Below are 15,538 nucleotides of genomic sequence, written 5' to 3'. Positions count from 1 at the left end.
TCTCCGTTTCTTATTAATACCACTGACGGTATTTTCTGAATATTCGTGAATATCTAATAGCGGCATCATTTTGTATTATGACCACCATTGAATAGAACATTAGCTCACAAGTGACTGTGCAAGGGCTGGCCTCGGAAGTACCGTACTCCGGTTAACGACGTATCTCTATATCGCAATGTACAGCTAGCTGCAACCTGAGGCTAGATTTGTGCATGGAGTATCTCCCCTAACACAGGGGCACGTATTATTGCTCAGAGTGCCGTTTACCGTTTTCTTAAAAACTATAGTATGAATATTATCCTGCTGCTACAAATGTATCAATCTCTATACTAGTAATAGTAGTAGTAGTAGTAGTAGTAGTAGTAGTAGTAGTAGTAGTAGTAGTAGTAGTAGTAGTAGTAGTAGTAGTAGTAGTAGTAGTAGTAGTAGTAGTAGTAGTAGTAGTAGTAGTAGTAGTAGTAGTAGTAGTAGTAGTAGTAGTAGTAGTAGTAGTAGTAGTAGTAGTAGTAGTAGTAGTAGTAGTAGTAGTAGTAGTAGAAAGAACACTAAAACCACTTGTGTTTTTCCTTACAGGTAGGAATACATAGTCAAAAGGTTATATTTAGCCTGTAGACCAGGAAATTTAAACAACAATCTAAGAAATATTACACGCCCCTATGTCCCCTAATACATTCATGACCTGTACATGTGTGACATGGTATTATGTTCTTTCAACTATAAAATTACAGACACTGACAATATAGTGCATAGCAACTGGTAGGCATGACGCCACGTCAGTAATTATTACTTTAAAAGCCGTTATAATCACAAATGATATTATATAATAAACGTACAGGACACCTAAGTCTATAATCCTATGGTCTTTCAGTGATTGGTCCTTGTACTGGTATAATATTCTTGAACTCAGCAAATCCGTTTTCAGTTCATCACAACATCTCATCTTTTATTCCTATACTAGACCGTGGCGCTCTCTCTGTTTTCTTTCTTTCTTGTAAATTTTATCTATCATAGCAAAAAAAAACACTGATACACAAGCACACATACTAAACATAACAAATTGCAAATTACAAACAGCCAGCATACAACAGGTTACACAAAGCGTCGTGAAACTAATTTTAGAAATAGTCATCAAATTACACAAACTTACCCATGATGATTGAGCTAGCGCCCCCATTCCGCCCTACGCGCACTAACAGAAACAAAAGGTAAGTTACCAAGCTCAACGAGGGCGCATGTACTTAGACGTGGAGTAACCGTTAACCTCCGGCCCCCAAGCTTTTCCACAACAGCATGCGTGTACCCGCTTGATTGTCTGTCCCATATGCGATGGCGTAGTGAAAGCGTGGCAGCCACTCCTCTTCAGATGACCACTGTGTGTACTATACGAATATAACATTTATGTTGCAAACAAGGCATCGACATGACACATAACGAAGATAGGTCGCACTGGGTTAAAGAAGGTGCCATAGGCCTTGGAGGTAAGCAGTGCAACGAATTGTTTTTGTCACCAGTGACAGACAGAAACGTAGTAGTCGAGTCTCCGGTTACGAGCCACTTGTAAACAGCATGCCATTTCCCCCCTGGCAAACCAACAATTACATTATTATATAAATGACAGGAAAGCTCTCTGATATTACCAAACAGTGGCTCTGTGTGTCGGGGTTGTCGACGGTGTTGCATTTCGCATTTCGGACATTTTGATTGTACACTATCCGGTCCACATTGTATTTTGTGTATTGACATTACGACCAAAACAACGTGCTAACATCGATATGCAAAATAGACCAAACAGACACTCTAGTAATTTGCATCGAGTCGTTCAACATTTCGATTTTAATAAATGCATATTCCCCAGCAATTTGTAATTTGGGTTACATATTTAGGCCATGTGTTTTGTCGACCTATTTTAAGTATCTGTAAGTTCAACGACATGCTCTAGTTTTGGGGTCACCGTTACTTGCCGTAGATTGTCTATCTATCAAATTACAGACTGGGTAGTAAGGACATTCGATCCAAAGGTGAAGTTTTGATATGGTCTTGTACTACTCTGGTGACAGTGTGTATTTGCCAATAATTATTAACATTGGAAAACTGACAAGGGACTGTCAAAAGCAGTGATAAATTTTGTTTGTTTGTTTGTTTGTGTTTTTTGGAGAGGGGCTATAATACTAGTATTAATGGTAGATATGTGCATACTATAAATTATATAATTACAATACATTTTTAACTTTCCAGACACTAGAAAATATAATATGACATAATGTAATGTAGTGTAATGTAAATATAATGTAATATAAAATATAATCTAATATGATATAATATATTATATTATGACGGCTTCCTAATATGTAATGTAATATAATGTAATCATGTAATGTAATGTAATGTAATATAGTATGATGTAACAATGTAATGTAATGTAATGTAATCATGTAATGTAATGTAATGTAATATAATGTAATCATGTAATGTAATGTAATCATGTAATGTAATGTAATATCTCAAAGTTACCAAATAATGCATGAAATGGTGGAATGTGATATTGATTTAACTCATAACCAAAATTCACAATATCAATCTGTACAGCACTCTGGACATATTGATATCTTTTTTGTTAACAACACGACATGTGAACACATGTAGTGAGTCATCTGTATGTACATCATATAATTACTACCAGTAAAAGTAACACTGTTGGTTAAAGGATGTCTAGATTGCTGTTATCTGGGTCACATTTCAGAATTATTCATGTGTTATTTATTATTGTTATTTGTTGTTATTGTTTTTTTAAGTGCTTGAGCGACCAACCACTAACCCAAATGTCTTTTCTGCTGAAATTTTGTTACCATCCCTTTTAAAAAAACAAAGTTTTATATACTAATAATGCAAATAAGAAAAGAAAAAGTTCTCAGTACTATCATATCATTTGTCACCATTTATAGAATTGAATTGATATGATATTTGATATTAATTCTCAATATTTAGTAAAACAATGTATTACAAATTTGTATCATTTTATCAGCGTGTGTGTCTGTCTTTTCTTTTCTCCAATAGTCGGCATTCTATATGGCACTACCAATGTCGCAGTGGGTCATCCATTTGACACTGTCAAAACCAAAATGCAAGCACAACAGGGTTTTGAAAGCAGTGGGATGTTCCGTACGTTTGTGAAAACATTACGTACACAAGGACTCATTGGCTTATACAGGTATAATAGTTGTCATGTTGTTATTTTAAAGAATTCTTATACATGTAGAATATCAGTGTTCAGAGATTACAAAGATGATGACCAATTTGCATAATAATTTACATATATCAATATTAATGCTGAATAATTAATTAAATCATTGCATGATCAAGATATAGATTGAAACGTTGCCTTTGTTTCTAAGTCACTGTTTCAAAGTAACATATGCTATATTCTACTGTCCTGTAGGTACCGTACAGTGTTTTTGTGTGCTGTTTTTATTGACCTTTGACCCTGGTTCTTTCAACAGAGGCTGCATTCCCCCATTATGGGGTTCTGGTATCTACAGGTCTACACAGTTTGCTGTCTTTGAAGCAGGGTAGGTGACTTCATACCCATATTCAGTCATCAAAGAATGAATGGTAACAGCTTGGACTATTCATTTCTTTGAATCTCGAAAACACAAGATATAGCCTGAAGTAATCTGATGTCGTAATAGCATTGTTACCATAGAAATGAACTGAATAGATGTAGGGTCTGCCATGGCATTGTTACCATAGAAATGAACTGAATAGATGTAATGTCTGCCATGGCGTTGTTACCATAGAAACGAACTGAAAAGATGTAGGGTCTGCCATGGCATTGTTACCATAGAAATGAACTGAATAGATGTAATTTTTGCATCAAACCATTCCTGTTATGTCCAGCTTTGTTGAATTGTTCGGTACTAAAAAAAATGTGGATATTTGTTTGTTGTTTCATGCAACAAAACAGCAATTAGGTTCAGCACTCATTTCCTAACTCCCCCCCCCCCCAAAAAAAAGTCTGTAAGTTACTTTAGAACTTGGTCAGTAAATGTTTCGTGTAAATTGTATATGTGTGTGTGTGTGTGTGTGTGTGTGTGTGTGTGTGTGTGTGTGTGTGTGTGTGTGTGTGTGTGTGTGTGTGTGTATGTATGTATGTATGTGTGTGTATGTATGTATGTATGTATGTATGTATGTATGTATATGCATGCATGTATGCTTCCAGCTAAAACCAAAGTATATGTTGTCTGACAGATGAAGTAATTGCTGTGTTAATATTTAGTAAATTGTAGGTTTTCAAAATATATTTAAAGAATAATATAAAAGACTTGTCTATGTTAAACCTTCAGTGATATTTCTGAATGTTTTTTAGTGAAGACTTGTACATCACAGTGATAAATTAGATATTAAAATAATAGAGAAATAGAAATATTGTTAATATATTGACTTCACTTTATATGAGTTATTAATCTCACTACATTGCGACACCACACTGTGTTAACTCATACATGTACTCACTGTGAACTTGGTCGGTCGGTCGGTTGGTTAAGTGTACGGTCATTAGGTTGGCGATTGGTCGGTCGGTTGGTCAGTTGGTAGTCTGAATGACAACCTGGTATTGAATCATCTCAAACTGAAAGAGAGATCTTTAATGTAAGATTCGATGAAGGATAGCACTAGGCTGGTTGGTTGGTTGGTCGGTTGGTCGGTTGGTTGGTTGGTTGGTTGGTTGGTTACTTGGTTGCTTGGTTGGTTGGTTGGTTTGTTGGTTGGAGTGCAGATCAGTATGAAAATGTAATAGAAACATGGATAGTATGAAATCAGTATATATGAGTATTAACATCATTACATGCACTTTGAACTGTATATCACAAGTAAATATGATTAAGTGATAACTGATCAAAATGCTGTGTTAAATAAACAAATTGTATTTACAAAGTAATCCAACCATTTATGTAAATTTGACTTTTGGCTAACATTCATAAGATAAAGTAGTTTTATGGTCCACATACTACTAGACTGTAAGATAGTACATGGTGTTGTTCAGTCCTATCATGCTGAGTGAGTGAGTGAGTGAGTGAGTGAGTGAGTGAGTGAGTGAGTGAGTGAGTGAGTGAGTGAGTGAGTGAGTGAGTGAGTGAGTGAGTGAGTGAGTGAGTGAGTGAGTGAGTGAGTGAGTGAGTGAGTGAGTGAGTGAGTGAGTGAGTGAGTGAGTGAGTGAGTGAGTGAGTGAGTGAGTGAGTGAGTGAGTGAGTGAGTGAGTGAGTGAGTGAGTGAGTGAGTGAGTGAGTGAGTGAGTGAGTGAGTGAGTGAGTGAGTGAGTGAGTGAGTGCTGGCTGACAGAGTGGCACCAATGTCTGTATCTTACAGGCTAATAAACTACCTGTAGTTTATCCCTAGATAAATCTTACAGTCCTGATTCTATGGTGTCTATTATTTGTTTGAGGCAATAACAATGGGTTCTTTTCATCCATCTCTGTCTGTCTATTTGACTGTCTATTCATGTGTGAATATTCTAGAGGCAGTATCCATAGCTCTAAATCAGGGGATAAAGATATCTTGATGCTCAATGCTAGTGTGCCCTCTAATGATAGCCAAATTTTGTTGTTGTGAGTCAAAATGAGAAAAACTAGCATTTCTTGTGACTCATCGTGTAGTAAGATGTAGGGGAACACCAAATTTTGGTGTGTCACTAGAAATTGTGTGCGTCAGTGGCGCATCAAAGTGGCATAGAGGGCACACTGCTCAATGCCATGGATAGTCTATAGGCTAGTGTGGGAAAACATACTAGAATGGTCTTGAATCCATGTACTTGCTATGTGACTTTTCTGACAATTATTTTGTTTAGCCCTAAGCTGTAACTTGTAAGCAATAGATGCCACTGAGGCTACAACATGTTTCAACCTAGGGTCATCAACTTTGGTAATAAAACATTGCCTCTAGACTAGTAAATCTTTGGCAGTTGTCACATTGACTGATTTACAATAACCTTATACAAGCTGCTTACCATAAAGGTGATCAATGATGTATTGGTATACAGGACTAGAGTTAGTTTCTGTAGATAGAAGTACAATTGAATATCTCCAAAGTTATACTCTCGGTAATAAATACACTTTATTTTCTAGCTATGTAACTGTTATAAAGAAATTGATCTACTGATGTCTCTACATACTCCATGACTTCTAGAAAATTAAAAATTTAAATTCAGAATTTAATTTCAATTTTTACATATTTGACTTTAATTCTCATAACATTTTCATAGTTTAGAATCGGACTGACAGGAAACTATTACTAAGTCAGGTGGTCTTAACAAAACTGAAAAAAAATGCATTTTCTGATACACTCTGTGCATCTAATTATCTGGTAGATCTTCAGTCTTGAAAATTGTGTAACAAATTTAACATTCAGGAAGAAGATGAAACTCTAAATGTACTTTCAGATGTTGTTGACTAATTGTTTTTGCTAAGCCATAGAAAATACAGGTGATGTAAGGGGCCTTGTCACTTTGAGCCAGAGACAAGAAGTGATGAAACCTTTATGTAGGTCAAGAGCATTTATTGGGGAATAATATAATTAGTATACCAACATAAGCATAATTCATGAAAAATTGGAAAGAGTAATGACAACTTTGAATGTTTTTATTCCCGATCAGTTACGTCAAAGAAAAGTATTTGAGTAGGGGGGGGGGGGGGGGGGGGTGTCTTCTACAAAGACTTGTTACTCAAATTTTGAACAAATAACATAAACCCACACACTACAACAACCAGGATATAAATCTCATATTTTTTGTTTGAATATGTTCAACTTTGCTTGTGTAATATACTGTAGTTGGTACAAATTACAATATACTAAGTTTGCACATGGAGTTCTACTGAGTGTGTACATTCATAGTACTGGTACTGACAAGGGTAACTGATTTACTTCAAATATCAATCACATTTCCTTTTACAACTGTAGACCTAGAGGCCTTTTTAAACTATCACTTGATTGGTTAATAGTATTTACATATGAAATGAGATGGGATTGTACAAATCAAACTATTTTTTTCTTCATCTTTTTTAACAGTTATACATATTTAGATTCATCATTTGGTAAATGGGAGTTTCCATTAACAGGAGGAGTACAAATGTAAGTCAGTGATTTTTACATTTATATAAATTTTGATTCTTTCACTTTGCTTTTTGGAAACCTTGATTTGTCCACTTCTTCTATCAAATTGTCTGAAGTGTTGCATGTGAATGGTAAAAAACTGTGTACACATGATTGGGTAATTTGTTAGAACTGTGCTGTTGTGTGAAAACTTAGTTTTGGGTAGAAATGTATGCTCCCAATTATATCTGGTGGTTACATATATGCATTTTGCCTCCGAACTTATTTTGTCTTCTATAACTGAAACAATATTTGTGCCCAAATCTGTACGAAAATGTCATCGCAAATACCTTAATCTCTTTGTCTTGACAAATACAGCAGACAAAGAGATTGGGGTAATCATGATGACATCACTACTGAGGTTTTCCCATAAACCCTTGCAGGAAATCATCAAAATGGCCAGTAGCACTTAATTCCAACATTGCAATGTTGAATAAGTTACCAAGGTGCTATTTTTATCACCCGAAATAATATTCATGGTGACAGCAGTAGTCAGTACAAGTATGCCTGACTGGACTTTTCCTTTAATACATGCAGGAGAGTTGTTATAGCAGGAATGATAGCATCTACTTCAAGAGCAATAATAGAATGCCCTCTAGAGTTGGCCAAGGTAAGAATTCATTTGTAGCACAACTGAACTGAGTTCAGTAGTGTTTCTGTCTTCAACTCTCAGTAAAGTGCCTGTCTGTGTGTATTTGTTTTGAATGACTTTAAAAGTTGAAAACTATAGCACAGATTGCTGAAGTTGGTATTTTATGAAATGTAAATTTGGGAGTGTATAGTTGTGACTTTTCAAATCAAAGTTATCAGACAACTTTTTCAAACTTGGTAGAAAGGTGAAATATTATAGGAGGCACACAACTTTTAGTACGTCTTTATCAAAATTGGCTTCATTGTCATCTAAAAGATTCTGTATACCATATCTCAATAATTAGTAATAGCATAGCAGGTGTATTCAACAGTTTTTACTTATATCAGATTTTAAAAGTGGGGTGAAATTGACCTTGACTTAGAAAGTTGAATGTCAAAATCAAGTTTTAGTGTATATTGTCATGTTGAAAATTATACACATGATATCATCATGATAAAAAACTGTAGTCACTTTCTGTTTAAACAACATGAAGAAGGCAATGCTAGTTTTTATGTCCACCTCAAATATTAGTTTGACATTGAAACTGTTGATCCTCTTTTTTTCTATGGCGCCCCCGGTAGTGGTGTGTGTGTGTGTGTGTGTGTGTGTGTGTGTGTGTGTGTGTGTGTGTGTGTGTGTGTGTGTGTGTGTGTGTGTGTGTGTGTGTGTGTGTGTGTGTGTGTGTGTGTGTGTGTGTGTGTGTGTGTGTGTGTGTGTGTGTGTGTGGTGGGGGTGTGTGCACAAAATATTAAAGTTGGGAAAAACAGGATAAATCTGTATATCAATTATAAGACAGTGTTCAATTGTATTTCTGTATTCTGAGATTAAAGAATAACAAATTTCCTTCTTACTGTTCTCAGATCCGAAGACAAACTGGACAGACCTGGCAGTTTAAAGGACTTTACAAGGTGACTATTTCCATATCCATAAGATCAATAGTAGTAAGGTCAGGCATGTTTGGGAAAGCTGCACGGTAGCTGACCAAACAATCACCAACTTTCTCCATTGTTCAATATTTTACAGCTACTTTCAACATGTACTAATTGTATGGTGATTTCACTAGGCATGCCAGCCTCGTCAAATGTGATGCTTGTTGTTGATCAGAACAGAACTTGCATTCTTTGTCTATTCTGCCAAATACCATGAATATATTTATTTTGGTACACAAAAGTTTTAGCAGACAACTTTTTTTCACATTTTTTGCACCACTTTATTTTGGCGGATAAATGTGTTTTAACTACAGTATACACATAGCCATGTCAATTTTTGTGACTAAAGGTATTGATTCACAATAAATCTACCTTTATTACCTATGGTCGTACAGAATTTACTCGTGAAAGTGATTCCATCCCACCCACCCCAACCCCACCCAATTTCATGATTTTTGTGAAATCTATGTTTGAGCTAAATAAACTAAATAAATTTTAGAGTTAAATTAGTCATAATACTAGAATTTTCTTAATTAAATGTGTAATTATGGTTATTACTTTTGTACCTTTACAGGGTTTTGGTGTAACCTGGTGTAGGACAATGGGCTTAATGACCACTTACTTCATACTTATAGACTCTGGAAGAAGACACTTCAATGAACTCTTTCAAAGGCCTCTGATTGGCCCATTTATTGCATCAGGCACCGCTGCAACATATCCTTTTATTGGCTAAATACCAGTCACCAGACCAATGGATAAGCCCTAGTGAGAGTTCAAAGGTCACAATATCAGAATGGATGTACCATAGTCATAGTTCATCCTTGTTTTGGCTTCAATAAAAGCCAACTTGGTGTATCACTGGCACAGAATAATTAATATGTGACTCACCAAATTTGGTGTTCTCCAATCATTTACCATGTGACTACATGGAAACCATTATCATTTTAACCCACAACAAAACTTCTGTCTTTATATTAAATTTATAATAGAGGTTGGACAAACCTTTCAAAATTGTTTATTGTTTATGTAGGCAACCTATACTTTTGCTCAGATAAATAGATAACAGGTTATTTCTATTTCAGTCTTTCTGTCTTAGTTCATATCATCTTTACCGGAAGGGTGGAAGGGATCTCTCTCAAAATGTCAGATTTACTTATTTTGACTAGGGGTGTGTGCACAATACACATAGTATAATTTTGTGTCAAGACAAAAGATTGCCAAGTTGGTTAAATTTTGTCAATATTGAATATCAAATAGTTTTCACCATCCTTTCATACCATCTTGCATAACCATCCATTTTATTTACAGTATGCATATTCTTCTGAGAAAAAGGTCAAAGGTTATATGGAAATGTTTTCCTTAACATTGGTACTCTAGCCTGGTGGATAGTCTGGCCATTGGAATATATGAAATCACAGGTTCAAGGCAATTATGGAAAGTAAGTATACTGCAACCCCAGTAGAAATGAATTTTTTTACCTCTTTTTGTCCATTTTTACTTATTTTTGTGTTTGTGGGTATAATTCTGTGTAATTGATTACAATGTAACTATGTTCTCTTATACAGGGATATGCCTGTGTTACAAAGAATGCGTCTTGTTGTCCGAGAGCGTGGTGGATTCTTTGGTCTGTATCGTGGCATTCTTCCAGGATCAATCCGTAGTTTTCTAGCCAATGGTACAAGTATGATTGTTATGTCGTGGGCACAGCGCCAAGTATCAAAAATGGGTCTCAGGGACTGATGGAGTATTTTTCTATCTTCTATGATATGGTTTAATATCAACCTCCATTGTGCTATAGAGTTTGGAGTGGTGTTTTTTTTTTGTATGAAAGTAGGAAATATATGGCTGCTGACTATGCCCAAGACTACAGGTCAAATGTTGTCAGACTTTTACCTTGACTTTTGTCATGGCATTGTTGCATTGGAGTTATTACACTGTTGAATGGGAAGGAATCGTAACAGCTGTGTTTTTGGTATTTGCTGTAAATGTGAGGTTGGAGTTTAGTACCACAGCTGTATGAAAAAACAGAACACAGGATGGTGTTACCTTGTGGAAGAACTCAACAGTACTTTGAACACTTGGTTTGATGTACAAGAGCTCAACATTGACAGTATTACCACATGGCTGTATGTAAAAGAACTCCACATCAACAGCACTACCACATGGCTGTATGTAAAAGAACCCCACATCAACAGTGTTACCACATGGCTATATGTAAACGAACTTCACATCAACAGTGTTACTGTTACCACTGTATGTGAAAAAGTTCCTTACATTTACCGTATCCCCATATCGTACCTCTTTCATACTTAAATAAAGTGAAAACTTACACGGAAGGAATTACAAATGGCATTAGTCTCTCTCAATTTCTTCAAATCCAAGGATTTGTCAAGTTTTTGAAATGTATTTTTTCCTCTTTTGTTTTTATGAAATAATCTATTTTAAATTATTCTTTCTCGTGATAATTTAAACTCTTTAATACATGAATAATTAAATCTAACATATCAGTAATCTTCCAAACTGCCACATCAAATAATTGTCATGAAATTATTGACTTCTGAACCAAAACCGCGTTCTTTTAAATCCTGTCGTCCCTCCATCTTTTGTAATTTGGTACAATCTTACTCTTTAAAGTTCAGAGGTCATCTCATATGTCTTGAAGTGTTTCTAGTTTATTGCCGTGACAAACAAGATTTGCTATATCACAGTCACTATGTAAGTTCTTATCCCTTCCAAATTCCAATCACCTTGTTAGATTTAACTTGTTCGCATGGCACCCGAGTTCCTTTGGGGGAAAGTATTCTGCCTATCATGTACATATCTGCTCAGATACAAAGTTTTTTTTAAACACCCTCAGTTATTGGCTAGATTTTTTAAACTAGGAAGCCAGAGGCATGCGTGTATATGAAGCAGATGACTGCTGTGCTTTGATATAGGACATTAATTGTGCCGCTACATTGGATATGAGGGGATAGGGTTTATAGTTGGCAGAACACCACGGTTTTGATAGAGGGAGACTAATTAACTACCCACCATGTTTACTGGTTGTGAAATGTATTAAAAGTTTATATTTTGTCATTGGTTTAGTGGTGTTGGTACAAAGACAGCAAGGCTGTCATAGCAGAATTGTTTTCATTAGTTATCAAAATATGACAACATTAACATATTTCATTCTAGAAATCATGATAACAAAATGACATGACATTTATTAGTCTTTAAGATATGACATGTCATGGAACGCTTATCAATTACCACTCAAAGGGGTTGACCGATGCATGAGGGCGCCCTGTCATGGCATACCTTATACAGACTAGACACATTTGTATGATAGCAACACCTATCAGCTACCACTGAAAGGGGTGATTGATGCATGAGGGCGCCCTGTCATGGCATACCTTATACAGAGTAGATATTTATATAATTATGGAGTGTAGTGATACATATAATGTAGAATACTAAGCTATTGTTGTAATGTTGAGAACCCAGATAAAGACACTATTTTTTTTCAAATATATTCAAAACAGACGACTCGTTGATATTATATTAGTATGTACAAGGTGTAACCTTACTGATTGAGTGATTGTTAGATTGTAACCTCTTTGTAATGAACTCTGTTAGAGTGGACGCTTTGTTATAACAAACACTTGTTTATATCTCCCAAACTTATATTTCCAGAGGATATGTTTCATACATAATAAGACTTCCTGTAGATTTGAAGGACTAGCACTACCACTCTACTTGCTGTACCAACTGACATTTTGATTTTGGATTTCACTGTCCTTCCTCGTCTATGGGGTTTGCAGTGTTTCACTGGTCCACAAGCCATGCCACACCACAAAATATTAGCAGCACATGAATTGAATATGATGTATGTAATTTAGAGTTAGGTCACATTTCCATGACAATGCTTAATTGTGTATTCAGCGTGTGAGCTGATCGCACGATTCAAGAATGTTTTATTATGTATTTGAGCAATAACGGACTATACAGGAATGGCCATCGAGACCAGCGTGACACAGCTATCATTGTAGATGAGGAAGTGAAATTCAAAAAATCAAAATGTGAGTTAAAAAAGCAAATAGAACGGTAGCATACATAAGTCCTTGGAGTCTACATGTAGGCCAGTAACTGTAAGACTTAATTACAAAGGGGTTACAGTGCAGAATTTTAGAAATTACAGTTGATGATTTCATCACTTCGACTAGCATTAAAGGGGAACACCACTCCCTCAAATAGAGACAATTTCATAAACTGTTTGTTCTGGAGAGTCATTTCATGATTTTACATCACCTACAATTACTAGCAATTTCAGAGAAACATCAAATTGATCTTGTGCCTGTATAGAGTATCTTTGACATTTGGCTATTGCATCATGGGAGTCAACAGAAATAATGTATTCAATGGTTGCACACTGAATATTCATGAGTACAAAAATGCTATACACATCAGTGTAAAACAGCTGTCATATAAAGGCACAAGATCAAATTGATGTTTCTCTGAAATTGCAATTGTAGATGATGTAAAATCATGAAATGACTCTCCAGAGCCCATATTTTATGAAAATTGCTTCATTTCCTCATTTGAGTGCCATTCCCCATTGATTGTGAGTCAAGTTCAACTTAATATATCACTACGGTATTATAGTGTATAGACTGTTAACTATATTGATACGGCTCGTTTGTCTGACCATGGAGCTTTCTATACTAATCTTTTTGTTGTCAAATGTAGTTTTCACTGTCTAACTTTTATATTGTTGAAATATACAACATTCCTGAGAGGATATTAACCAGCATTAATCATTTTATTCTTTGAAACCCAAACATAAGGGTTGTAATTTTAACACTGCGTCATTGACTTGCCAAACATTGTGGATGAAATAAACGCTTGGATCCTGTTTTAATATCAGAAAACTGTTTGAAATTGCATTTATTGATGGGAATATTACTTTTAACAATTTATGATACTGTTGTCATGGTAACAGATTTAATAGAAATGATGTGGGCTATCCAATGTAGAGACTAAAATGTTGGGGGGGGGGGGGCATCCTTATCATCCTTTCCCCTTTGCGGAAAGGGATGAGAAGCCTACCTATAACCACAGACAAGTAAAGAGTTATTTGTCTGTGCTGTAACTGCTGATTTTTCAGGCTACTCAACTACTGCCCTCTAGAGAGTTAATATGGTTTATTTTGTTTTTATGTGCATACCTGACAGAGAACAGGTTGTGCTTCTTTGAAATAAAGTGAAAAAATGCATAGCTAATTACCATGTTATTTGATGACTATTTATTTTTGCATATGGAGTTAGAAAATAGTTCATGGCAAATGAGTTTATCACCGATACACATATAGTTGGTCTAAAATGTTGAAAGGATCACATCCTGTTTCCAAGAGCTATACGTCACAGTGCACAGTGATTAACCTATCCTGATAGGAATTCCTCATCAAACTTTGTTCCCACGTCACCAGTGGCTAACTTATCCTGGTATCAATCTTTGTTCCCAAGTCTCCAGTGGCTAACTTATTCCGGTTATAAACTTTGTTCCCAAGTCACAGTGGCTAACTTATCCTGGTATCAATCTTTCTTCCCAAGTCACCAGTGGCTTACTTATTCCGGTATCAAACTTTGTTCCCAAGTCACAGTGGCTAACTTATCCCGGTATCAAACTTTGTTCCCAAGTCACCAGTGGCTAACTTATCCTGGTATCAATCTTTCTTCCCAAGTCACCAGTGGCTAACTTATCCCGGTTTCAATCTTTCTTCCCAAGTCAGTGGCTAACTTATCCTGGTATCAAACTTTGTTCCTAAGTCACCAGTGGCTAACTTATCCCGGTATTAAACTTTGTTCCCAAGTCACCAGTGGCTAACTTATCCCATATTACTGTCATAGTTCTTAATTATGAGAGTAAGTCACAGGCAAGGTAACTTACACCCTTCCATTCTGAAATTCACCTACACACATATATACCAGTATCTCAGACACAGACATTGCACATGCATATGTACATAACAGAGACAGAGAGACAGGCATTGTATATACATATGTATACCAGTAACAAAGGCAGCGATCAACCAGAACAAAGTAAACGACACAAAACGATGGTAACAAACAGAGGTAAAAAAAGACATCTAGCCACTTTCACCACTGTGACATCAGATTTTAATCAGATTGACCAGTATTTTAGACACAAACATTGCATATACACATACACATGTATACCAAAAACTTAGACACAGACATTACATATACATATATATACCAGTAACTTGGACACAAACACTGCATATATTTAAATATTCTTTAAAAAAAGTTGTTTATTCTGTAAATAAAAGTGTAAAAGTACATACAGTGCTGTGGTTTTTCAGAGTTGTTTTAATACAGTGTTGTTTTCAAATTTATTTACAAATCTTCCTATAAATATCCAACTAAAGAAAACAAGTCAAAAACATTCTTGATTCCTTTTGGCTTTTGCAGACATTTTTGTCAATATTCTGTACTTTAAAAATCAGCTGTTTGCCTTACTCACACAATCCAGTAGCGTGCATTCCAGTCGCAACTACTGAATTAACTAAGTCTTAATAAATTTTAACATACTTCAGTGAGCAAACAGCAAACTTGACTGTTACTTTTACTATGCCTTTTCACAAATGTGGAAACTGAATAGAAACTGCTACTTTGATGTGACGCTTTCCTTTTGGTATTCTAAGCATTCATTTCCATATTCGCAATATGCAAATTAGTCAATTAGGTATACAAAACACAGAAGTGTGCACATGGCATGGTTATTAAATCTTCTAGTGAGCCAGGTGTGATAATTTGTGGATCTTGTTTATATTTTT

The 15,538-nt window shown here is 35.6% G+C and overlaps 1 protein-coding gene across 1 annotated transcript; it reads left to right on the top strand.

The window, feature by feature from the left end:
• Positions 1-1,277: 1,277 nt before the first annotated feature.
• On the top strand, positions 1,278-13,696 carry LOC144436264 (mitochondrial substrate carrier family protein S-like). Its single transcript, XM_078125009.1, has 9 exons — positions 1,278-1,478; positions 3,055-3,208; positions 3,498-3,566; positions 7,057-7,119; positions 7,678-7,750; positions 8,632-8,679; positions 9,275-9,414; positions 10,073-10,138; positions 10,266-13,696. Exons 1-9 carry the CDS (start codon positions 1,421-1,423, stop codon positions 10,438-10,440), a joined length of 846 nt encoding a protein of 281 aa, XP_077981135.1. The 5' UTR covers positions 1,278-1,420; the 3' UTR covers positions 10,441-13,696.
• Positions 13,697-15,538: the final 1,842 nt, after the last annotated feature.

Source organism: Glandiceps talaboti, chromosome 6 (genome assembly GCF_964340395.1).
Source record: "Glandiceps talaboti chromosome 6, keGlaTala1.1, whole genome shotgun sequence".
Lineage (NCBI taxonomy): Eukaryota > Metazoa > Hemichordata > Enteropneusta > Spengelidae > Glandiceps > Glandiceps talaboti.
Note: the sequence above shows the minus strand (reverse complement) of the source record. Positions and strands in the feature narration are given on the sequence as shown.

Coding starts and splice junctions, on each gene's coding strand:
- LOC144436264 (XM_078125009.1), top strand. CDS start 1,421: ATGACACATAACGAAGATAGGTCGCACTGGGTTAAAGAAGGTGCCATA. Junction 7,120..7,677: donor TTAACAGGAGGAGTACAAAT/GTAAGTCAGTGA, acceptor TAATACATGCAG/GAGAGTTGTTATAGCAGGAA. Junction 10,139..10,265: donor GTTCAAGGCAATTATGGAAA/GTAAGTATACTG, acceptor TCTCTTATACAG/GGATATGCCTGTGTTACAAA.